Source organism: Triticum aestivum, chromosome 2D, assembly GCF_018294505.1.
Source record: "Triticum aestivum cultivar Chinese Spring chromosome 2D, IWGSC CS RefSeq v2.1, whole genome shotgun sequence".
Classification (NCBI taxonomy): Eukaryota; Viridiplantae; Streptophyta; class Magnoliopsida; order Poales; family Poaceae; genus Triticum; species Triticum aestivum.
In genome coordinates, this window is record NC_057799.1 from 488,509,285 (window position 1) to 488,534,583 (window position 25,299).

The window sequence follows — 25,299 nt, forward strand, 5'->3', positions numbered from 1 at the left end:
AACTATCGCATGACTACTAGCATTGGTAGGCGTTTGGATTGATTCCATTTTTTCTAGCTGCTGCCAATTTTTTGTCACAAGTACGTTCTTCATGCCTATTCATTAGCGAGCTGGTGGCGGCTCATTCCTGCGCCAATTTTGGCTCGCCATGATTTGGTCAGGCATGCCTAGGCGTCAACCAAAGAATCCCTAAGTCTTGTTATCCTTTCTGTTTACTAGATGACTCGTTACGCCAATGGCGCAAAGGCCCAGAGGAAGCCAAGTATTGTGAGAATATTTAGACACTCAAGTCGAAAATCAAATGTGGCCAACACTCCCGCATCCTCTGCTTGGAAGCCGTCTTTTCTCACCGGATCTAACATAGACACATGATTCTTCAAGAGCAAATTTCAGAGAAAATATAAAGCACGGAAGGCTTTAAGTTGTACTATTGAGACCATACCACCATATCTTCATTTAGTTTCTTTGGAAATCTAGAGGTCTAAGAGGACGGTACATTTGAGAAGCTGTGAATCCACAACAAAAAACTAAACTAACTTCCATACAAACATTTCAAGTTTGGAAGCCACAAAGAAGCAGCCCAGATCTCTCGTTGTAGTGCAGGTTCAAGAAAATGGGCTGAATGACTGATCATGAAAGATAGCTTGGTCAGTTTCTCCATTGTTGGCTTATACTGAGCAAGAACATCAGCCTGCAGAGAAGAAAAATGGAGGACTGCTTTATTCTGTGGTACATCCACAATAGTACAACAAATAAAGTAGTTAAATGTGCGCTAAGATGTAAGACCTTTTAGATCATTATTTTAGTGATCTAAAAGGTAAGTAGTGATCTTAAAGGTCTTGTATTAGTTTGAAGAGGGAGTACTTAATAAGATTGTAAGCCAGTACATCAAAGTAATGCCGGCTCCCCATTGATTTGATCAAACCAATATGACAATGGGAAGGTGAAACTTCAGAAGACCATATAAATTGACCGCGATGCCTTAATTTAAAACTCTGAAATGAAGTAATAAACATTAAGTCTGAATGTTGTCACTAAAAAAGCATTAAAAAAGGCAGACCAGCGAGCAGTGCATCATAATTAGTGGTTCATCATGGGCAAACCAGGCAGCAGTAGCCTAATAACTTAGACGGAAAAAATGTAAGAAGTCAAAGCACTTCAAACCCATAGCAAATTCATAAATATAAAATGTACACACATGAGAAAGAAGCACCAACAGGAAGACCAAAGTGTTCAACGTTCACAAGCTAGAGAAAAAAATGCAGTTGTTGTTCTTCACCAAAATCAGTTACAGCAGGCATAAGTTCTTAACATGATCCAACCACAATTTCCACTTATAATGATTGAACATATGTCTGTTGATATGATACACAATAACCATAATGCATTCACTTACACCATTTCATAGGATTCACAAAGAAAAAAGTAGAAGATATAGTCAGTAGAAAAATTGGAGCCAACTCACAAGGAAGGCTCAGATCAGCATAAGGGAGCGGGTGGATCCTCTTTCTCCCACCGCCAATGAAAGAAGGGACAGGCATGTGCTGCTTCGTCGGGACGTCTTCGACCTGCAGGGCGCACCACAATAAGCAATTGAGCATGCATTAATGCAAATAGGTGGAGGCAGAGCACCCCGGTTGCAGTGTGAGATTTGCGGGTACTGACCATCTAGCCGTGGGTGGCGAGGGAAACATTGGGGTTGGGCCGAAATGATGCGGCACGCCATCGAGGTCTGTGCCGCACACGGTCTGTCATCCTTGTAAACGTTTCTATTAAGTAAGCATTTCACACATAATATCAGCATTTCTCTTAAGTCATGAAATGACATTTCACATTTCACCTCATAATATCAGCTAATTAGAAGATTAAGTAAATGAGCATTGCACCTCATAATATCAGCATTTCTCTCAAGTCCTGAAATAAAATGAAATGGCATTTCACGTGTATTCAAGTAGCTCTTCACACTTCACCTATTCACACAGATATAATGAATTAGTGGAGTTGGACATATTTCCCGATCTACAGAGCTTAATAATGTGTGCATCACAGTTAGTTTTTCACCTCGCAAATATATGACTATATGAGAATACACACCTTGGAAAATATTTCCAAAAATAAGAACTGCCGTCGGGATGTCTTCGACCTACAGGGCGCACCACAATAAGCAATTGAGCATGCATTAATGCAAATAGGTGGAGGCAGAGCACCCCGGTGGCAGTGTGAGATTTGTGGGTACTTACCATCTGGCCGTGGGTGGCGAGGGAAACATTGGGGTTGGGCCGAAATGATGCGGCACGCCATCGAGGTCTGTGCCGCACACGGTCTGTCATCCTTGTAAACGTTTCTATTAAGTAAGTGAGCATTTCACACATAATATCAGCATTTCTCTTAAGTCGTGAAATGACATTTCACATTTCACCTCATAATATCAGCTAATTAGAAGATTAAGTAAATGAGCATTGCACCTCATAGTATCAGCATTTCTCTCAAGTCCTGAAATAAAATGAAATGGCATTTCACGTGTATTCAAGTAGCTCTTCACACTTCACCTGTTCACACAGATATAATGAATTAGTGGAGTTGGACATATTTCCCTATCTACAGAGCTTAATAATGTGTGCATCACAGTTAGTTTTGCACCTCGCAAATATATGACTATATGAGAATACACACCTTGGAAAATATTTCCAAAAATAAGAACTGCTAACAAAAGGCTATCTGTTTTTTCTTAAGAAATAGTTTCTTAAGTTTCTGCAGTATTGTCTGGGTAAACAGATACCGCATAAGCACTTCCCCAAATGCACGGGGTAAGCACAGTCAAGAGTTTTGCCAAAATGTCTTCATGAAGAACACGTTTAATTTCAAATATCCACAAGAATCTATTGGAGGCATAGCCATGTATGGTGTGACAGTAAGGAACATCTACAACTCAATTAGTTCTTGAAATAAAATTAGGCAGCGGTTCTGAAGACTGGCAGTTCATTCAAAAAATTCAGCCACCTCAGGAGTATAAAGGTAACAGATGACGACTATCCAAAAGGCCATGTAACACAAGAAAGGGGTCTACCGCACGCACATATACTACTTTGGCAAACAAAGAAAAACCGTGTGATCTATCCAGGAACAAAAAGCCTAATGTATTGATTTGGCAAACAAAGAAAGGGGTCTAGCGCACGCACATATACTTATGTAATGATTTTGATCCTGGCCTTTGCGATATCATTTTTTTGCTCAAAAAGACTGTCTAGCTCCAACTATGGCTCGAACCACTATTTTCAGAAAAAGAATACCAACTTAGTCTTTGGAAAAACAGTATAACGAGTTAACAACACAGCAAAATATAAATATTTACCATCAAAGACTTAGGACTGAATTTGCTGTTGGGGGGTCTGCAACTCGTAGAATATGCATCATCAGCATTCTCCTTAACAACTCGGTATTGAAACTGTACAGATCAGCAGAGCAAACACATTATCCTGCAGGAAAAAAGAGGTCATCGATTGTTTCAACAAGTACAGAAACAAGCAAAGATGTCATTGCGCCACTGCAGCTTCCACGTCGCCTCGTCCGGCCATGAGAGCGTACATGACAGTGAGAGAGGATGGAGGTGAGGACGTGGGGACGGACCTCAAGGGTGGACAGACGGCAGCGCGAGGGTCAGACAAATCCGGCCGTCTCTGCAGCCCACGCTTGCCGAGGACGACGGCGATGACACCATGGACCACCGCTGCGGCTCGAGCTCCTCCCGGGGTCGTCGCTGCACACGTGGAGACGGAGGCGGGGGAGGAAGCGAATTTGCACCAATGCGGGAGGAGCAGGGCATAGGAGGGCCGTTCCTATGGACAGCATTAGCAAATACAGGACATCTGCATCAGCTTTAGCATGCCATTAAATTAAACAAAAGGTTACAAATTCACTTCCAAACCAATGTAGCGTCTCAGATTTACACCAAAAAATCTAAACAATTTGTTCAACACCCAAATTAGGAGCTAGTAACAACAATATAACCAACAAATTAATCACACAAATTAAAAGGGTAAACTAATAAAAGTTAGAGATATGCAGGCATGGAAGAAAAAGAAAACAAATGAAAGAGGATCTTACCAGGATAGGTCCTTGACTGGAGAAAGAAGTAGAGCGGGCAATGCCCCTCTCTACTTTTTCATCATAGTCCATCATGGGACACTTGCACCACAACAGAACAGGCAACAAGAAATACTTTTTCATCATAGTCCATCATGGGAGCTCCCGCAATACTTTCAGATCCATGGATGTGCAAGCACCAGAGTAAAATTGCATAAATACATTTAGAATATATATAGGACTCGAGCCCTGTGAAATCCAGGAGAGAGCAAATTAAGAAGTGTAAATGGACTGGACAGTAGTCGGCATAGCAACACATTCATTTGGTGGCCATGCATCTTTTTTTTCAAAATTGTGTCTCTGGGGAAAAAACTATACTGATGATGCTCTCAAATAATTAAATGGACGAGCTTGGACTTCCAGACCAATTTAATGAAACACCTAAATATTTCAATAAATATTCTAATTTACCGAAGCTTTCCTTTTGAGCCTTAGGTTTTACATAACATTCCAGTAAATATTCTTTTACAGAACATCCATATTATAAATGATCCACAAAATAGTTTAACCTGACAATAAGTTTTCAGCTCAAGATAAGAAAAACACACACAAAGTACTATGAGATTGATCAATGGAAACAGTATTGGTGTATAGGTTAATAAATAAAGAATCGTCTACTCAAAAGTCAAAACAGGGCATCATTAATGGATGTCAAAACCATGCTCGACATGAAGTATATCAGCATGGTGCATATTTAGTTTTCTAAAATAAGGCATGAACAGTTCACTTTTTTTCATCACAGAGGGCTCCAGCAGGTTAAAATCACCTACTTAAAGCATTAAAATCACCTACTTAAAGCAGGTAAAGTAAGTGATATAAGTTGCAAACCATCAGCTGAACTAAGATGCTGGGCACGAAATATTATTTACACAGCAGTGTCAACAACATCACATGCCCAATCACTTTGAGCAGGCAGCTGAAAAGGAGCTAGGAAGGCATGATGAACCACATCAATAAACATGCAGGGTACATGGGCTTAAACCTCAAGTACCATGTAAGCATCTCGTGAGCGAAATCACCCGAATAAAAAAAGATTACGTACATCAAGATAATTGTAAGAAGAGTAAAAATGAAAAAGGGCGGCATTTAGATGCATAGAACATAAATAAGAGGTAGGCCTAGCTCCCCGCTGATGCTCTTGTATATGGTTAGAAGCAGAATCAAAGTACCAATAGCAGTGCAATTTAAAAGACAAAACACTACTACAGAAAGACAAAAAAAGATAATCAAATTTGAAGTAGCAATCATGTTTCAAAATCTGAACTAAATCAGAATTGAAAAAACGAGCTGAGGTCACCTCAGGCTCAACGCTAGTCCTTCATCACCTAGAGTCCAACATGACTTTAGTTGCAGAGCAAATTAAAATGTAAAACGGTTTCACTTTTCTACAGACTCCAGGTAGAAACAAAATAACAAAATCACCAGCTCAGGATTAGGGAAAAACCACTGAAGTAGCAAATAGGAACCAAACAACAAAAAAGATGGTGGAATTACTCGCTAAGAAAAAGATGTCATAAGGCGAAGAAGGCACAATCTCAAATAAGATATGTCTAAAGGAGAATGGTAATAGGAGAGCAAAAGAAGGCAAATTGATGAAAAAATAGGTACACCCTCCTGCTCAGCGTATGATTACCTTCCAAGAAAAAACAGGTTGAAACATGTACAAATATCGGGTCCCATGGAGCTCGAGCTCCAAAAGGCACTGGATAATAATTCAGAAACTGCACTAATAAAAATATGAATGGAAGTATGGTGAAAATACAGAGACAAAAAAGTCTCTTGCTAAATCCGTAGGTATAAAAATAAGGAACGAGACCCAACAAAGACATGTTAACAAAGTAGCATCAATGAGTGCATTGCTCTTCACAAAAAAAGGAGCGCATTGTTGAAGCGAAGAGCAGAAATGTTTCCAAACAACAATGAGGGTCATAGACAAGCTAGTGCACCTTTTACACGTCAAGAAAAAATGTAAAGAGCGGATCATCTCATCATATATACACCTAGCTCTTCTGATTTTTTGGTAATATTTGATCTGGGGCATCTTGTTCTTCCAAATACAATGTGAAACCAACCTCTCCTGCAGTAATATGAAAACATATGCTCGCCACAAACTTGGAAAATTATAGGTGAAATACTTAAATGTTCCAGTACGCATTGATCTTAACTATAACTAAGACAAAGTAAGACCTATCTGCATAGGTTCAGCACACATGATAACACGTAACAAAACAATAATGCTAACTAAGCAACGACTACGGCCCACGTGAAAAATTGAGATATCTAACTAATTCTTTGCTAAGGTACACAAGGACATATGTTAAGTAAAGGGTTCATGATCATTTAAGTAAAATAAAGAACTACCGAAGGAACTCAAGCCTCCAAGCTGGGGTCACAACCTTAGTAATTCATTGATCACAGAAACATGCTAATAATCAAGCTAGTTATCCTGAAGCAAAATCAGTTCATTAAGTAGAGAGTAGAAGTCTTGCACTTTCTGTATCTATCATTGGTACAAAATAACATATGCCCCACCACAGAAGAGTGCTAGGCTGTAGGAAAGCAGCAGAATAAATGGCAGCAGCTAAAGAAAATGTGCTCGCTGCAAGACCCTAGGCACCAACTCATTGGAAATTGATCCTATGGGTAAAATACAATGATATCTAGGAATCAAACCAGTCTAATTTATAGTAAACTGTTGAAGCTTTGTAACTATAGTAACAGGTAATAAGTAGATATTAGTGTAACAACCGCAGTAGGTACAACTACCTAATGCCATTGCGACAAAGAAAATGCAATGGCTCCTGTGACTGCCGTCCCAAAACTGAAGAAAACATCAAATAAATTGAACCATCATGAACTTTGGTTGAGGAATCTATGTAGCTGAAGGTATTCATTACAGGGTACCATTTCCATAAACACAAGAAATAGTCATCGATTGGTGATCATCTTAGCCCTCCATGCTCTGAATTGAAGTGCAATGTAAACAACTTGTACCCAGAACCTCAAACAAAGCATCATCAACAAATCTTAGTATCTTACATGAAGAATCACGGAACATTCTGCCGTTACGAAGATGTTAGTTAATTCCCTTTCCAATCTGTACAAATCCTCGCTGCACAACACATATTCTTATGCATGTATATATAAACATGGACCGTTGATCTGTATGGTTCTGCTCAAAATTTACGGCCTATTGAACAAACCCAGCTGAAAAAGTAATTTTGTACCCCGCAACAGTCTGTGTGTTCTTTTTGAATCACACAAAGGCTGACTTGAAAGCGATAAATTATAAACATTGTCAAACTATTCAGTCATGTGCTAAGATAAACATCGACCTGGGGAACTTGATACATCCTAAAAACAAATAACAATAGACAAAATTTTATCATTGCTAAATAATTCATGAACCACAATACGTTTTAACAATCCGCTGCAGCTTGAAAGCAAACCTGAGTGTTCATGGGGCATCGAAGAAGCTTTAATCAAAAGTACTTCTCGAAGCAAGGAGCACTCCCTCAACCTATATGCAAATGGCCAAAAACTATTGGTCGAGGTTACTTTGTTATCAAATTGAATATCAAACATATGTGCATTCAGAATATTAAATTGAGAACCTCACTGAACGTAATCATCATGTTTCATGGAAAATGCTAATAGGAAACTAATAAAATGATCTTTTATTCAATTCCAACAGGATCAATGTACGGCAGAAACTTCAACTACTACAGAGAAATGATCAAAACTTAAATGAATCAAGAGGAAAGTTTGGGGAAATTCTTTGGGGCTCCTCGGCTAGCACAGTCGTCGTCCAGGTCCTCCTCTGGCGGCTTCATCGCAGCCAGCCCGCGAGCCTGGGAAGGGCTCCTCCTCCTGCTCATGTGTCGCCGGTGCCTGCTGGGCCTGAGAGTGGCAGAGGAGGAGAGCAAACCTAAAAAAAATTAGGAAGAGCTCAGGGCACCATGGGAAGATGGGGAAATTAGAAAGAAAGAGCTCACATGTATCAGCAATTCAGCATCCCCTCCATGAACTGGGAGTTGTACTCGATCTCTCCTCGCCGTGGTGGGTGCTCGACCACCCATCGTCCCGTGGCCTGCCTAGCCCGTGTACCCCGTCTCCACCGTGCTGAACAAGAGAGATTGAAGGAAGAAGAGGAGCAATGAGGAAGAGAGGAAAAGAGAGAAGGAGAACTCACCGGACTCGATCTCTCCTCGCTGTGGTGGGTGCTCGACCACCCGTCGTCCCGTGGTCTGCCTAGCCCGTGTACCCGTCTCCACCGTGCTGAACAGGAGAGATTGAAGGAAGAAGAGGAGCAGTGAGGAAGAGAGGAAAAGAGAGAAGGAGAACTCACCGGAAGCCGAGGGTATTTGGAGAGGAAGCGCAGAGGAGGGCGCGGTCGTGGCCGCTGCCTCACCCTGCACTGCGTGCTCCTCCCGCTGCTTTCATCATCCGCGCACTCCAGCACACCACAGAAGCCCGCCACTGTACTCCAGCACACCGACAGATGCCCGCCGCTGCTCATCCCGATGACCCTACCGTGCTAGCGTGGAGAGGGGGATGAGAAGCGGCGACAACACAGGAGAGAGAAGAAGAGGAGAGGCGGCGGCGGCAGAAGAGGAGGAAGAGGAGGGAGGTCGAGGAGAAGGAGCGAGGGTCGTGTGCGGGCTAGGTTTTTCACCGTACGACCGCTGCAGTCCACCCTTTTTTGACCCGAACTTACGCACGCAACACACACTGCGACGCCGGCCCCGCCCATATGCCTGGCCCAGCCGTTATCTACTCAAAACTGAAATCATCGCGTGAGTTTAAACCAATGGCTGGATGTTTGACAGAGAGGTAAAACGTACAGAAAACTTTACAGCGCAGCGGAACGAGCGACCCAGATCGCATGCGCGACGCGAAGGCTCCAGGTTAGTGGGTACTCTAACAAGGTTTATATGTTCAATCAGCGAGATCTGGTGAAGTGGGTAGCACGCCTTAGCATGAGGTTGCAGGTTCGGTGCCATTTTACATATCAATTATTTGTTTATACTATTCACCAACAGGTGGGACTTGACGGTCATAGAGACGCATAGTAGTGTTCTGGTGCTTTCTAACCAAATTTGGTACTAATTCATGTTGTTTGGGGGGGTTTAAAAAAATGCGATGTTAATGTCCTGTTTATTCCCTTCTAGTCGTTTACAGTGTTTCGAGCACCATGCACAACATGCAGGCATCATTGACGGCTTGAAACGAAAGTTGTATCGCATTTACACCATAAGACAAGTTTAAGCATCAGTTTCACATATTTTTTGACTTTAGGCATCAAAGTAACCATCCTGTGCAACTTGATGTATCACCGGTGTATTTGCGTCTTCTCAGGTGTAGCTCGTAGCAATCAGCCTCCTTTTTCATATGATAAGAATATCATAGAAATACAAAAATCATAGAAAATGAGATACACATCTATCTCAATTTCTACTAGGAAAGAGATGTTATTCAAATCATATGATAGCAATTTTGTCATCGGGTCTAGGCTAATATTTATTGTTCATTGTTTTTGAGATAACTCACCATCCATGCTGAATAGTAGGTCTAGGCTAATATTATCTTTCCTTTAATATGCGAAGCATTGTTTACTATCCTGCATAGGAATAGGAATCCACGTGTACGAACCAAACGGTTCCAAATGAATTTTACAAATTCATATCCATCCGAATTCCTACAAAATTATATGTAAACCAAAGGAGGCATCAACTGGTTCTCCTGAACTTCTAGTCACGCTAGTATGACTTGGAAGCACGCCGCACGCACCAAATCCCAAGATACCAGCAAGAGCACCGAATACGCTGCCGTGGGATGTTTTTTCCGTTTCTCCCCCGCACACCACGCACACGCACACAGCATGACAGCAATGGAGGCGCTCCCGCCCTCTCCGGAGAAAGGACCCGGCCGCAAGCGCGCACCGCTTGCCCGTCGTGGCGTCGGACCCGTGGTGGACTCCCGAACCTCCCGTCCATCGTCGCCTCAAAAATCCATCGCTCCCCGCCACCGACATTCGCTCCCCGCCGCCCCGTCCGCCCCCTCCCCCCGACCTGCCTCTGTCGTGCCGTGCTCCCGGCCCACCCAAGCTCCACTCGGGCCCAATGCGGCCATAAAGATCTCTCCCACACTTCTCCTCCGCCCACCGCCGCGCCCCAGGACTGCCGCCGCCGCCGCCTCTCAGCCCCGGCAAACCCCTTTCGCCGCTGACGCGCGCGCCTCCCTCCCGTTTCTGCCCCGTCGAGTCGACGCTGCTGCCGCTGCCCCGTCAGCAGTTTTGGAAACTGGTTGCTGAGGTATAAGCCGTTTCACTCATCCGATGATTAAAACTTTCTGGAGGAATTTTCCCCCCTTCCGAATCGGGCGATTGGTTAAATCCCACCGGCCTCCGCGACGCAGTCTAGAATCTGGATCCGCCCCTGGCCCTGGGGTCTTGAGTGCGGGATTGGTTTGGGGTTTGAGGGGATAAATTTGGTTTTATACCAATGTTTCGGCAGATTCTCGTACATTTATCACGGAGGCGTACGATCATAGGATCTGCTAGGACATATCGGGATTTGGTTCCATCTTCTCGATTTATGTCTAGTAGATTCCTCAAGTAGCATTGTTTTTTTCTGTTGGCCGAGCCTACAGTGGCATTGTTTAAGGCTGTCCACCCATGAATGTCAGTTTCTAGCACCCAATGTTTGTCCAGGTTCCTTTCCCAGTTTGCGTTCACTGATGTTGATGTTGAGATTCTGTGATCCAATAGAAGTCTTTTTTATTTGTGAACGAAATAATTTACTACTCAAGTTGTTAAAATTTCAGTAATCCCTTGTATCTTTATTTAGCAACCATATATTTATGTAGCCCAAAGCATGTATTTCTCTGTACTAGTATATGTGGATTTCTTCTTACTGGTGCGTGACCAAGCTCTTCTGAACGTACGTCAGGTGGACAAGGGCCGTTGAATGCAATGGAAGGGGGTGCCAGTGTAGCTGGAAAGGCTGAGTTTAAGGAGTGCTTACGCCTGACTTGGAGCCAGCCTTATATTCTTCGACTTGTTTTCTCTGCTGGCATCGGCGGTCTTCTTTTCGGATATGATACAGGTATGAACTATGTTCTTACACGTCACAAGATACAGGCACACCGGTCTCTATTTTTACTGCTGACTTGCTGAGGTACCATGATGATGCGTATGTTTCTTCTATATATGTTTAGCTAAACTTTGGGGGTGCAATTCATGGCAAATTTATCTCATTGTTGACATATAGTTTTTGTTGCTAGGTGTCATATCTGGAGCACTTCTGTTCATCCGAGATGATTTTATCGAGTTACAAAAGAACACTACTCTAAGGGTACGTGTGGTTATATCAATGGATTTTGCAATCTGGTTCGACTTCAGTTTCTGCAATCTTAAGCCCTTAAGTAATTTACTCATGTAGCTATAACATCTCATGGTGTGGCTGATTCGAATGCAGGAAACAATAGTGAGTATGGTTGTAGCTGGAGCTATTGTTGGAGCTGGACTTGGTGGCTGGATGAATGACAGATTTGGAAGGAGGCCTTCCCTCATTATCGCAGATGTTCTGTTCCTTGCAGGTGCCGCTATCATGGCCTTTGCCCCGTCACCTGCTGTTATCATTGTTGGGAGGGTCTTTGTTGGTCTTGGAGTTGGAATGGCTTCCATGACAGCTCCTCTGTATATCTCCGAAGTCTCCCCGGCTAGAATAAGAGGGGCGCTAGTGAGCACAAATGGCCTTCTTATCACTGGAGGGCAGTTCATGGCATACCTTATTAATCTGGCATTCACCAAGGTACTAGATGACTGACTTTGAAGTTCCATTATTATTTGGAAAGAGAGAAATAGGCGGACTTTTGACGGGAAGAGATGCTCCCCCGAGACTGTCGCTGCTATGGCTAGAGATGAAATAGCAATGTTCAAGGAGGCTACTTTTTAGTGTCTTTATTTCCTTTTTGGGTTTACTGAGTTTTGTTTCTCTTAAGTGTGTGTGTGGGCTCTGGCCGCTCTGTACAACACCTGGAACCTTGGTTCCTTTCCCTCTTCTAATATGAAAAGGCAGAACTACTGCTATGTTCCTTCAAAAAAAAAGTTCCATTATTTGATACATGATCAAATCTTTTCACCAAATAGTAGTAATAATGATATCTCTGCGAATTCCGTCAGGTGCCGGGAACTTGGAGGTGGATGCTTGGCATTGCAGGATTCCCCGCCCTTCTTCAGTTCATACTAATGTTGACGCTCCCAGAATCACCAAGATGGTTATACAGGCAGGTCAGTATTTCTGCACAAATGAGCTGTCAGATTATTGGAAAACACCATTGTCACATAGCCTAGTGTCTTTACACAGTACAATGTCTTAGAAAATTGTTGCCGAGAAATTAAAATGTTGGCTGTTATGACCGGTTTAGCTAGTCCCGGTTTAGCTAGGCCCACCGGGCAATCTTAGCCCACAAGTTATCTTAGGTTAATTCTTATGCAAGTTATCTTAGGTTAATTCTTATGCAAGTTATCTAGGTTATAAATATAGGCTGTAAGACTCTTTTTAGAATTAAGCAATAAGAATAATATTATCTCTATTGCCCGGCTCCCGGAGGAGCCGGAACCCTAGCCGCCCCCTGCCCTTGCGCCGCTGCCGCCAGCCTCCTCTTCCGCGACGGCGCCCAACCGCTGGCGCGGCCGCTCATCGCCTCGCCCAGCCCCCTCCTTCCCTTACTGCTTACGCCCCAGGCCTGGTAGGGTACAAGTTCCTACCAATTTGGTAATCAGAGACCAAGTTTAGGTCATGTCGCTGCCACCACCACTGCCGGCGCTATCCAGCGGCTCCACCGCTCCGATGACGACGGCGCCGCCCCTCACCGCGCTGATGACGTCCGCCGCCGGGACCACCGCGCTGGCGGGCCACGTCTCCACCGCGGCCCCGCTCGCGCCGCCATCCCCGGTTCCCTCTGCGCCACCGCCGTCCGCCGTCTTCACACTGGAGCAGGTGACGGCCACCCTGCGGGATCTCGTGATCGCCGTCCAGAGCCTTCACCTGCAGCAGCAGCAGTACGCGGCCGGGCCCTACGTGCCCCTACCAACGGCGCCCATCGCCGCCTACGGCCACGCGTTGTGGCCGCCCCAGGGCGTCTTCGCTTACGGCACCCCCCTGATGCTGCCGTTCCAGGCGCCCCAACCGAGCGGCCCACCGGCCGCCGCGGCGCCCCTCTGGCACTTGGCGCCGGCGCCATCAGCGGCCCCCTGGCCGCTACAGCAGACGCCGCCGCGGCGGCCACCGGCCCACTGCAGCCGCCGTTCTCCGCGCCCTCGCCGTCCGCCCCAGCGCCGTCCTGGCCGCAGTGGCCCGCGCCGGTTCTCGCGGCGCCACCCGCGCCCGCACCAGCGCCGCAGTGGCCGCACTGGCCCGCGCCGGCCCCGCCGCGCCGCCAGCACCGGTCTAGCTTCCACCACCGCCGCCTAGCTCCGGACTGGACCAGTCCACACCGGGAGGACTTCCGATCCAGCAGGTCCGGTTTCCGCCGTCACCGTCCCCGATCCCGGCCTGGCTAAGCGGGACGTCGCCACCGCCAGTTTACACAGAGGCCAGGGACCCACGGGTACCCACGCTGCAGTCTAGGACCTCGTCTGGCTCCGCGGGGACCTACGACGGCCTCCCCACCGTAGACCGGGCGCCGTCATCATCATTGCTCCGCACCGCCGAGCCGGTCGGCCATGGCGCGTCGACCCAAACGCCGCCACGGTTCGCCAAGATCGACTTCGCCACCTATGACGGCACGGAGGACCCCCTCAACTGGCTCAACCAGTGCGACCAGTTCTTTCGCGGGCAGCGCACCCTCGCATCGGAGCGTACCTGGCTCGCCTCGTACCACCTCCGCGGCACGGCACAGACCTGGTATTACGCCCTCGAGCAGGACGAGGGCGCCATGCCCCCTTGGGAGCGCTTCCGCGAGCTCTGCCTCCTTCGTTTTGGGCCTCCTGTTCGCGGGAGCCGCATGGCGGAGCTCGGCCGTCTTCCCTTCACCTCCACGGTGCAGGACTACGCCGACCGTTTCCAGGCCCTGGCATGCCATGCGTCGGGTGTGACGGCGCAGCAGCGGGCCGACCTCTTTGTCGGTGGACTTCCGGATCACATCCGCATGGACGTGGAGCTTCGGGGACCCTAGGATCTCCAGTCGGCCATGTACTACGCCCGTGCGTTCGAGCGCCACGCGGTGGCCATCCAGCAGGAATCACCGTCCCGGACCGCTGGGTCGCTACCCGGGCCGGATTCCGCGCAGGGTCGGCCTGCGCAGGCTTCTGCGGCACCCCTCGCCGTGACCGCGGCGCGCCCGTTCCGCCGGCTCACCTCAGCCGAGCTACTCGAGCGTCGCCGCCAAGGGTTGTGCTTCAACTGCGATGAGCCCTACACGCCCGGCCATGCCTGCCCGCGACTCTTCTACCTGGAGGTTGCAGACTACATTCCGGAGGAACGCCGTCGCCGCCGACCTGGCCGCCCCAGCTGTCGAGAAGGTGTTTGACGCTGGTTGATCGCCTCGAGGAGTTCAGCAAGCGCTTCCCCACCTTACAGCTCGAGGATGAGCTGTTTGTGCAGGCGGGGAGAAGTGTTATGACCGGTTTAGCTAGTCCCGGTTTAGCTAGGCCCACCGGGCAATCTTAGCCCACAAGTTATCTTAGGTTAATTCTTATGCAAGTTATCTTAGGTTAATTCTTATGCAAGTTATCTAGGTTATAAATATAGGCTGTAAGACTCTTTTTGGAATTAAGCAATAAGAATAATATTATCTCTATTGCCCGGCTCCCAGAGGAGCCGGAACCCTAGCCGCCCCCTGCCCTTGCGCAGCTGCCGCCACCCTCCTCTTCCGCGACGGCGCCCAACCGCCGGCGCGGCCGCTCATCGCCTCGCCCAGCCCCCTCCTTCCCTTACTGCTTACGCCCCAGGCCTGGTAGGGTACAAGTTCCTACCATTGGCAGTATGTCTTTTCAAAAGAAATGTGCTTAAAATTTCTAAAAGGTTTCGTTCTCTTGGCTAACAGGGTAGGAAAGAGGAAACTGCTGCCATTCTGCGGAAGATTTACCCTGCAAATGAGGTGGAAGAAGAGATTGAGTCCTTGCGAAAATTAGTTGAAGATGAGATGGTCCTGGAGGGGTCCATAGGCGAGCAGAGCGTATTTGGCAAGCTGAAGAAAGCATTTGGAAGCAAGGTTGTCCGCCGTGGCCTCATGGCCGGTGTCATTGTGCAGGTCGCCCAGCAATTTGTCGGCATCAACACTGTCATGTACTACAGCCCGACGATCGTCCAGCTGGCGGGTTTCGCGTCCAACGACACGGCCATGGCCCTCTCACTCATCACCTCAGGACTCAATGCCGTCGGCTCGATCGTGAGCATGTTCTTTGTGGACAGGGTTGGCCGGAGGCGCCTGATGCTCCTCAGTCTTGTTGGCATCGTCGTGTGGCTCGCTGTGCTTGGCAGCACTTTCCTCAGAGCCGCACACAATGCTCCACCTGTCAGCGATGTGGAGACGCGTCCGTTTGCTAATCAGACGTGCCCAGAGTACAACCCCAACGTCCACTGGAGCTGCATGGACTGCCTCAGGGCCGCATCCACGTGCGGGTTTTGTGCTCATGAAGGAAACGCGGTAAATTCGATCCCTTCTTGTTTCATCATTGTAAAACTGGTGTCATTCTTTTGTAAGAATTGCTCATGATCTGCAAATCTTTTCCATGCACAGCTTCGTCCCGGCGCTTGCCTGGCACTGAACAACGAAACGCGAGGGGTGTGCCATGCCGACCACCGCGAGTTCTACTCGGAAGGGTGCCCAAACAAGTATGGGTGGCTGGCGCTGCTCGCGCTGGCCGCATACATTGTCTCCTACTCGCCCGGCATGGGCACCGTGCCATGGATCGTCAACTCGGAGATATACCCGCTGCGCTTCAGGGGAATCTGCGGTGGCATCGCCGCGGTGGCCAACTGGGTGTCCAACCTCATCGTGACGCAGACGTTCCTGACCCTGACCAAGGCGCTGGGCTCGGCGGCCACCTTCTTACTCTTCTGCGGCGTCTCGTTCATGGCGCTCATCGTGGTGTTCCTCACCGTGCCGGAGACCAAGGGCCTGCAGTTCAAGGAGGTGGAGAAGATGCTTGGGAGCAAGAACTACAGGCCTTGGAAGCGGTACCACCCGGAGGCACCGACAAAAGGGCGCGAGATTGGGGTCGCTATGCTATGAAATCTGCATCGACGGTAGCTGTTTGAATTCTTCGGTTCTAAGTAGCAATAGTCTTACAGCACAAGATTAGCGTGTGTAGAGGCCTTCGTTACGGCAGTTTTTTTGGTTCTTTGGAAAAAGAGTAGCTACGTTACGACACTGTCGATATGTTAGTACAGTACTTGTTAGAGTTTTCCCCCTGTACCCCCCCGGGGTGTGTTTAGAACAGGTAATGGAGTTTTGTTTCAGTGTTGGAGTCTGTCACCTCCTAGCCGCGGCATGGTTTCGCCGGCGACCGGAGCTTCTCTACTCGGATGAAGGATCGATGAAAGAAAAGAAGGAGAGGCTCAGACTGAGTTCATTTCATCGGTGGCTTGCTATACGAACGAGACGACTATTGCTTATATATTGCACGGTTCGATTACACACTGGGTCCGGCCCACGGCCCACACATTGTACACTTAGCCCACTACACGGTTGGAATCACCTGCCATCCTTGTACGCTTTCTTCTCTGCTTCTTTACGCTTCCCTCCTTGCTTGACACCTCCTGTCAGCACGATACCCTCTGACACCTCTCGTTTACTTTTGCGGGACGGGCCAAACCAGCGGTGCCGTCTAGCGCTCCCTTTGCCGAGCAGACCGACCGCAGCTATGTCGTGAACGAGTGCCACCACAAAAGCCACCACGTTTGGCCACCCGAGCGGCACGGCGAAGGTTGGTGCCCCGCATGGCGGACGAGTCAGCACACCGATCCCTTGCCCCGGGCTGCCCATATGCGTACACGGCACACACCTCCCCTGGGCTTTGCCGCGGCGGCACCGCCACCGCCCTCGCCCTCGCCCTCGCCCCGTATAAGAAGAGCAGAAGGCCAGAGAATTTACTCACCCACACACACCCACCCACCATTGATCCATCCGCAACGCACGGTGTGATACAGAGAGAGCGATCGAGCCGAGCGTCATGGCGGAGGAGGCAAGGGCGGTCAGGGAAGAAGAGCTGTCGCCGGTGGCGGAGGCGGCGCCCGTGACGGCCCGGCGACCCGTCCGAGCGGACCTGGAGAAGCACATCCCGAAGCCCTGTGGGTGATTCTTCTTCGACTATTCTTCCCCTGTGGCTGCTGCCCCGGCCGGCGAATTCTTACAGGCCCGTGACATGCAGACCTGGCCCGAGCCCTGGTGGCGCCGGACGTGTACCATCCCGGAGGGAGCAAGGAGGGCGGGCACCAGCACCGCCAGAGGAGCGTGCTGCAGCAACACGTCGCCTTCTTCGACATGGATGGCGACGGCGTCATCTATCCATGGGAAACTTACCAAGGTAAACTTTCAGTTACGTCAGTTTTACTGTTGCAGTCAGTAAAATTTAATCAGTTTTCCTCCACGGATAGCATGTTGAGCAGCCAGTAAAATTGCGCTGGTTTCAGGACTGAGGGCACTGGGCTTCAACATGATCGTCTCCGTCGTCTTCGCAATGGCCATTCATGCTAGCCTCAGCTACACAACTCTGCATGTAAGTCTCAAAAATGGTCAGAATTAACTCGAGAAACATGCATCCTCCACGGTCCCCGGCTGATGCATACAGCATACCCTATCGTATTCGACATTTTGTCAAGTAGGAGTATGTATGGCAAGTTAAATTTTCACCTCATCTTTCATGGCTCCGGACACAGAGCTGGGTACCATCTCTGCTGTTCCCGATCTACATCGACAACATCCACAGGGCCAAGCATGGCAGCGACACCGCGACTTATGACACCGAGGGAAGGTATTTAACTGACCAAACACTTTCTACCAGTAGTGTTAAGAATGTTGTGTGATCTGCTAGTTACATGGCCGGCACATATGTGCGATTGTGAATGAATGCTTATAGGTACATACCGGTGAACTTCGAGAACATATTCAGCAAGAACGCCCGCTCGTCGCCGGATAAGCTCACATTCCGGGAGATCTGGATGATGGCCGAGGGCCAACGGCAGGCGAACGATCCATTCGGATGGTCTGATTTCGTTTTACACGTTGGACCATTTGCACGCTGATTTTGTGCTCCATTCTCTCGGGTGAAATGGCAGAAATGTGTTCTAATTAATGATAAATCCATGGGTACTTGTTGATTCAGGGTGGCGAGCAAGGCGGAGTGGATGCTGCTGTACATGCTCGCCAAGGATGAGGAGGGGAACCTTCCGAGGGAGGCTATTCGCCGCTGCTTCGACGGTAGTCTCTTCGAGTTCATCGCCGACGAGAGGAGGCAGGCACACGGGAAGCGGCAGTAGCATGCAACGCTGTCGGCCCGGAATGTCTTCCTGTCTAAGACTGTGGACTAGCTACCGCCTCATGTATTCCTACCATGAAATAATAAGTTGTGCCCAGTTTCATCAGGAAAAGAAACACAGTCGTTTTCAATGTTGATTTTAAACAACAGTTTGTCTAACTCACATCTAGATGTTTTTTAAGGATGTCACATCTAAGCTCCCACAAATATATAATGCAGCAACAAAAAAAAAACTAGGACAAAAAAGTAGACCACAAATAAAGTGGATATCAGCTTAGATGTGACATAACTATGTCATATCTAGATGTGTCCTAGACAGACCCTTTAAACAATAAGGCTGAGACTGATTGCATGGAATTGCCGCGGGTTGAGGTACGGCCCAACAATTTGCATTCTCTGAAACTCCAGAAGGAGGACCCCACATACTTTTTTTGTCATAGACGAAGTTAGGCCATGTTTGGTACAAAAACCGAGAGCAACTAATTAACGAGCACTCCTTCGGAAGCCTTGCTACTTTCAACGTCACATGGCGCGCTTCCAGCCGCCCGCCACGTGTCGCGCTCTGGACACTCCCTCCGAATTTTGTTTTTGTTTTTATTTTTTCGCACGTGTTTTCCGCTTTTTAAACGGTTTTTTTTCTCGGGGTTTTTCTGACGTTTCGGTTTTCACCGGTCTTCCTAAACTTTTGGACCATTTTTTATTTCAAAAAATAACTTATTTTTATGAAAAAACGTGTTTTTTCCCTTTCGCGAGAGTCACGGTTTTGCTTCCGCGAGAGGCACGGTTTTGGTTCGCGAGAGTCACGGCCATGCCTCTCGGAAACGGAAAAAACACGTTTACTGTTTTTTTCCTTCATCGAAAGGCACATTTTTGCTTCCGAGAAAGGCATAGTTGTGCTTTCGCGAGAGCCACGGCCGTGCCTCTCGGAAACGAAGAAAACGCGTTTTCTGTTTTTTTCTTTCGCGAGAGGCACGGTTTTGCTTCCGCGAGAGTCACGGTTGTGCTTTCACGAGAGGCACAGCCTTGCCTCTCGGAAACGAAAAAAAAGTGTTTTTTTTTCCTTTCACGAGAGGCACGGTTTTGCTCCCACTAGAGGCATTGTTGTGTTTTCGCGAGAGGCATGGCCTTGCCTCCTCGAAAACGAAAAAAAACTTGTTTTCTCTTCTCTTTTCTTCCGCGAGAGGCACAGTTTTGCTTCCACAAGTGGCACGGTTGTGGTTTCCCGAGAGGCACGGGCGTGCCTCCCGAAAAGCGAAAAAACCTGTGCTTCCGGTTCAGTTTTTTTTCGTGAAAAAAAGTTCATCAAAACCTATCAACATGAATCTAGTTTTGAAGATCTCGATACGAGGAATCCAACGGTGAAAATGGTTCAAGATTTGGACGCATGATTAAAAAGATAAAACGTTTTGAATAAACGAATCTACGAAAAAAGGAAAAACTCTCAAGTTGTGACAAGTGGCACCACTTGTCACTACCTGAAAGGTGGGGATGATCTTTGCAACGAGTACTACTTAACTAGTGATTTCGACAAAATCCTATTTGGCGTCAATAGAGGCCAATGCGTGCGGGGCGCAGTCACCCCGACCGAACGGGCAGGCCCACTTATGACTGTAGCGTAGTGCGGTTCTTCTAGCATTTTTTGGTGGCCCGTTCTTGTGTTTTGTTTCTGTCCGTTTTCGGCCGGCTTTTGTTCTTGTATGTATTATTTTATTTTATTTTTCTTTTTAATTTGCATGAACTTCTCTTTCCAAATTCCTAAACTTTTTTCTAAATCCATAAACTTTGTTCCACTTCATGTTTTTTTCAAGTTTCTGAATTTTTTCAAATTCATGATTTTTTATATTCATGAACAATTTTTTAAGCATGTGAACTACTCCCTCCGTTTCTAAATATAAGTCTTTTTAGCCATTTCAAATGGACTATAACATACGGATGTATGTAGACATATTTTAGAGTATAGATTCACTCATTTTGCTCCGTATGTAGTCACTTGTTAGAATCTCTAGAAAGATTTATATTTGGGAACGGAGGGAGTATTTTCAAAAGGAAATGATAAAAATTTGACGTCATATTTCTAAGCAGGGTAAATCAAACATTTTTAATGGCAAATTACGTGTCAAAAGCCTGGCAATTCCCGTCTGCAAACATGGCAAATCTTGGCAAAAAACTGAATATGCAAGATTTCCATGCTTGCCGAAGGGAATTGTCAGGTTCTAGACATGAAATAGCCGTAAAAAATGTTTAATTTGGCATGTTTAAAAATCTGACATCAGATTTGTAGCGCGGTACTTTTCAAATTCACGATTTTGTTTGGGCCATGCAACGCGTTGGCCGGCGGATCCGCCGCCTCGCGAGCCGTTCGATTGTACGAGGCGAGCCGTCCGCTTCTTCTTCGTTCTTCTTCTCTATTCCTGCAACAGTGCTCGTGTTGCGAAACCTTCTATTCTTAAATTCGCCGGACTTGTCAAAATTTTAGCCTTATTTGTAAGAAAGCAGAACTCGTAGGGCGTTGGATGAGAAATGTTAGGGCCTTTGGATGTGAGATTATGTTATTTGTGGGGATGCATCGGAAGATTACGTTATCTATCGCCCATCGCACACCACCCGGATATTTTATTTTGTTTTTTGTTCCGTTTAACCGAAAAGATGAGTATGCTCCTCCTCAAATTGTGGTCACTCCACAGGTCCAAAAAGCAATCGGACTACTCTGATAAAAAGTCCAGCAAACAATGTTTTCGAATCGGGCGCATAACACACGCCACGGCCTTATCTGCAATCGATTACTTGTTTCCAAATCAGGCGCGTAACACACGCCATATATATCGAGCCGGAGGGCCACCGAGGGAAGACAGAGATCGATCCGCACCTTCAGGATTTCGAGCCGGAGGTGGATGGCGATGGAGGTTCCCGTGCCCTTGAGCGAGGAGGAGGAGATCAGGTCCATGGTAAACGAAGGAATAGTCGATCCGCACCTGGAGGAGTTCTTCCGAACCATGCAGTCGGAGCTGCAGGCGGCGAGGGAGTCCCCCACGCTGGCGCTGCTGGACTGGTTGGACGGCTTCGAGGATGCCGCCACCGCGTTCACCCACGAGATAGTGGAGGTCGAGGAGGACCTCAGGCACGGCGCGGCCGTGTTCGACGGGAGGCCCGGCGAGGAGGCGCTGGTGTCCGAGTTGCGTAGCCAGGCCGCATGGTGCGGCGCGCGGCGCGCGGAGGCGGCCGCGCTGGTGGCCGACGCGCGGCGCCTACGGGACGGGTACTTGAGGACGATGCCAAGGACGGCGGACGAGCAGGAACTCGTCGGCTCGGCGGCGTCCGCTTTCCAAGAGTTCTTGGCCAGGGAGATGGACGGCGGCGGAGTCCCCGAGGCCGACGCGGCGAGGGCCGAGGCGATAGACGCGGCGGCCAGGGCCGGCCAGGGCGTGGGCGCGAGGTTCGCGGCGACGTTCGTGGGGCTGGCCGAGAGGCTCAGGCGGCGAGCGGAGGCGTACGCGGGCACGGGCACGGGTGATGACCAGGCGGTTGCGGAGGCGGTGCGGCGTCACGCGGCTGCGGTGGAGGCGCTGTGCGCGGACCCGGAGGCTCTGGTGGCGCGGATGCTGGCGTCTGGGTGGTGGAGGTCTACGTTGCACCGATACGGCGATACGATACGGCGATACGTGATACGGCAATTTCTAAAAATTACAATATGCGATACGGCAAGTATATATATAAATAATTAATAAAATTACATGTAATAAAAACAAACATAATAAAATGTGTGAGATGAGATGAAAATACCACCCCATTGGTTGCCTGACTGCCTCTTTTCTTTTCTAGTCTTGAATGATCATCCAGGTCCTCAACTCCTCATGGTGTATGCAAAATAGAAAATACATCACATGATATTAGACTTGATAATCTGAGATAGACAATCATGAAAAGTGGAAAGCAGTAAACAGGTTGGCTTGTAGCATACCAGATGAATATATTTCCAAACTTCCAAGTTCCAACAAGTTTCATTCTCAATGGCCATAGAGAAACAATGCAAAAGTTCACGAAGATAACATGATAAATAGGAAGATCCATAGTAATAAGTTAATCCCACAAACATCAAGCATACATCATCAGCAAGTAATAATTTAATCCCACAAACATCAACAAGTAGCACCACAGCAAGCATACACGTAAGCCAGCAAGCAACCAAACATGAAGCACACATCAAAATCAAGTAGCCAAGCATACATCAGATCCAAATTAATATAGTAATACTACTACCTAATGAAAGCCAGCAAGCAGCCAAGCATACATCAAGATCAAGCACACATCAGTACATCACTAGGGCTCGAGGTAATTGTTCTTTACCTTTCGAGTTGCACGGCAGTGGAGAAGAGAAGAAGACGCAGGCAAAGAGGCGATTCCAGAGGGTGGGGGCGCCGGCGGTGAGCCGCTCTTGGCGGAGGAGGAGGCAGCGCCGGCGGTGAGCCACTCTAGGCGGAGGAGGAGGTAGCGGCGGCGGCGGCCCTGGGTCGCCCTCGAACCCTAGGTCTCAGTGTAGTCGACCAGAGAAGAGAGGACGCGAGAGAGGCAGAGGAATAGGTCGTGGTCGTGGCCTCATGGGCTATTGGGCTTGCTCAGGCTGCGTTCTGCGCTTGCCGTGTCCCAGTCGTATCGCTAGCGTATCGCCAGCGTATCTGTTTTTTTCTTTTTTAAAAAAATAAGAAAAGGGGATACTTATGGGATACGCGTATCGAAGCAGTATCGGGCGTATCGGAGTATCGGAGACGTTCTGAACGGCGATACGGGAACTTCTGAAGTATCGGTGCTTCGTAGGTGGAGGTTATGGAGGTACCTCAACCGGCACGCGGGCGGCGGAATAACACCAACTCAATCCTCCATGCTCGCGACGCCGACGCCGGCGACGCATCCACATCTTCCATGATTAAATTTAGAACAATTCATTCAAGGCATCGATCGAACTGTGAATTCAGAATTTCGGATACGTGAGTACTTTGTTTCGGCAGTTGTTCGCGTTTTGCCGATTCAATTGAAAAAAATAGTTTCAAACTGCAACCGTGGAGTAGTACCTCTGGCAACACTGTTTGTAGTGACAATGTCATAAATCTTCGCTGCCATAAAACTAAGGTACGCTATTGACGTACTTTTGGAAAAGGCCGCTGCTAGGATTTATTTTAGGCAAACTTAAACCGCCCCTAGAACCGTCCGATTCAGTCGCACCCAGCCGCAGGATCCGGCAGCTCCCATGCCAGCACACACACAGCGCTAGCCCACGGCAGCACCGCGCATCATCGACGGCGCCCCCGCGGCGCTCCATTGCAGCCTCGGCGGCGCTTCGATGCAACCCCGGCGAAGCTTCAATGCCAGCACTGACGGCCTCCGGTGAGCTCCATTGCAACCCGACGGAGCTCCAGCGCAGCAACGACGCTCCGGCGAAGCTTCAATGCCAGCACTGACGGCCTCCGGTGAGCTTCATTGCAACCCGACGGAGCTCCAGCGCAGCAACGACGCTCCGGCGAAGCTCCATTGTAACTCCGGCAGAGCTCCAGTGCAGCACCGACGGTGTCCGACGCAGCTCCATTGCAACTCCGGCGAAGCTCCAATGCAGCGCCGGCCGTGCTTCCGGCGGCCCGGCGTTGTTCCATTGCAACGCCGACGGTGCTCCCAACAAGCTCCAAGCAACATCGCCAGAGTTGCAGCCCTCCCCCCCGGTAACATCGCCGGAGTTTGCAGCGCCCCCCGTCGGCCACTCTCCGCGGTCACCGTCGCAGCGCGACACGCTCCATTGCAGCTCAGGGAGCCACGCACGTTGCTTATGTTAGAATTAATGGGCTAGGCCCATAGCAATTTCTGAAATCTCAAAGCCCATGTGTAAAATGGCAAGTGGTGGTGCTAAGTTTAGTCCCACCCCGGAAGTTGAAGAAGAGTTGGACCTCTTTATATAGTGGGTTCTCTCCACCACTCTAAGTGGTGTGTGAGAAGAGAAAAGGAAAACCACACGCGCGCGCTCGCTCGCCTCGCCTCGCCGGGGCGGGCCGGGGCGGGGCGGCGCGTACATGCGACATGCGCGTGAATGGTCCGCCGAAATCCGGTCCGTCTCCTTGCAGGAGCGCAGCTTCCTTTTGCCGTTTTATTTTTATGTCTTGGCAGACAAGTTTTTGATTACTTGTCCGGTAAGTATACGAATTAGAAACCGAGTCGGTTTGGGATTGTGGTCGTGACACAATACCGCCTCTGGTCCTAATATATATACAGCTACCGGCTGCGGCCAGAGACACACCGAAAAACACCTAGGGTTTTGCCTCATCTCACAACTTGCGCCGCCATCGTAGTCTACTCCATCCCAAACGCCGGCGTGCATCGGCGCGTGGGAGAGCAGGTCTCCGGAACCGTTCGTCTTTGCGATCCTGCACCGGGAGAGGACGAATTAGGTTTTTGGGAAGCGCTGTGCGCGACTGCTCAAATTCGTCATCACGGGTCGTCTTCCGTCCAAGTCGGGCGGTGCTACTCATCGTCGTATTCATCGCCGTCAGCAGCAGATCGTCGCCAACATCGTCATCAACACTGTCGCACCCATAATAGCTAACGATCAGTACGTCCAACACCCTCTGTTCATGTCTGTTTCTACAGCTATTGTTACGTGTTTGCTGCTGTTATGCATGTTTTGCTGT

General features: G+C 48.5%; 2 protein-coding genes and 1 long non-coding RNA gene across 21 annotated transcripts; 2 read left to right on the top strand and 1 right to left on the bottom strand.

Annotated features, from left to right (window-relative positions):
- Positions 1-387: 387 nt before the first annotated feature.
- LOC123054024 (uncharacterized) lies at positions 388-8,926 on the bottom strand. Of its 19 annotated transcripts, none has more exons than XR_006426012.1 (14): positions 8,492-8,920; positions 8,336-8,421; positions 8,139-8,265; positions 4,105-8,071; positions 3,628-3,836; positions 3,353-3,476; positions 2,466-2,549; positions 2,241-2,344; positions 2,095-2,143; positions 1,887-1,970; positions 1,666-1,769; positions 1,466-1,568; positions 888-995; positions 388-691 (listed from the first exon to the last, which is right to left on the bottom strand). It is a non-coding gene; the product is annotated as an uncharacterized lncRNA (long non-coding RNA). The 19 variants fall into 19 exon arrangements; XR_006426017.1 differs by having other exon boundaries at positions 388-1,568; positions 4,105-4,332; positions 6,090-6,220; positions 7,183-8,071; positions 8,492-8,908; XR_006426018.1 differs by having other exon boundaries at positions 388-1,568; positions 4,105-4,332; positions 6,090-6,220; positions 7,593-8,071; positions 8,492-8,902.
- Positions 8,927-10,000: 1,074 nt separating this feature from the next.
- On the top strand, positions 10,001-16,613 carry LOC123054026 (inositol transporter 4). The gene is made up of 7 exons (XM_044477672.1): positions 10,001-10,457; positions 11,094-11,249; positions 11,428-11,498; positions 11,622-11,957; positions 12,329-12,436; positions 15,196-15,798; positions 15,892-16,613. Exons 2-7 carry the CDS (start codon positions 11,117-11,119, stop codon positions 16,384-16,386), a joined length of 1,746 nt encoding a protein of 581 aa, XP_044333607.1. The 5' UTR covers positions 10,001-10,457; positions 11,094-11,116; the 3' UTR covers positions 16,387-16,613.
- Positions 16,614-17,186: 573 nt separating this feature from the next.
- On the top strand, positions 17,187-18,775 carry LOC123054027 (peroxygenase 1). Its single transcript, XM_044477673.1, has 6 exons — positions 17,187-17,444; positions 17,525-17,680; positions 17,787-17,872; positions 18,033-18,127; positions 18,233-18,358; positions 18,479-18,775. Exons 1-6 carry the CDS (start codon positions 17,327-17,329, stop codon positions 18,630-18,632), a joined length of 735 nt encoding a protein of 244 aa, XP_044333608.1. The 5' UTR covers positions 17,187-17,326; the 3' UTR covers positions 18,633-18,775.
- Positions 18,776-25,299: the final 6,524 nt, after the last annotated feature.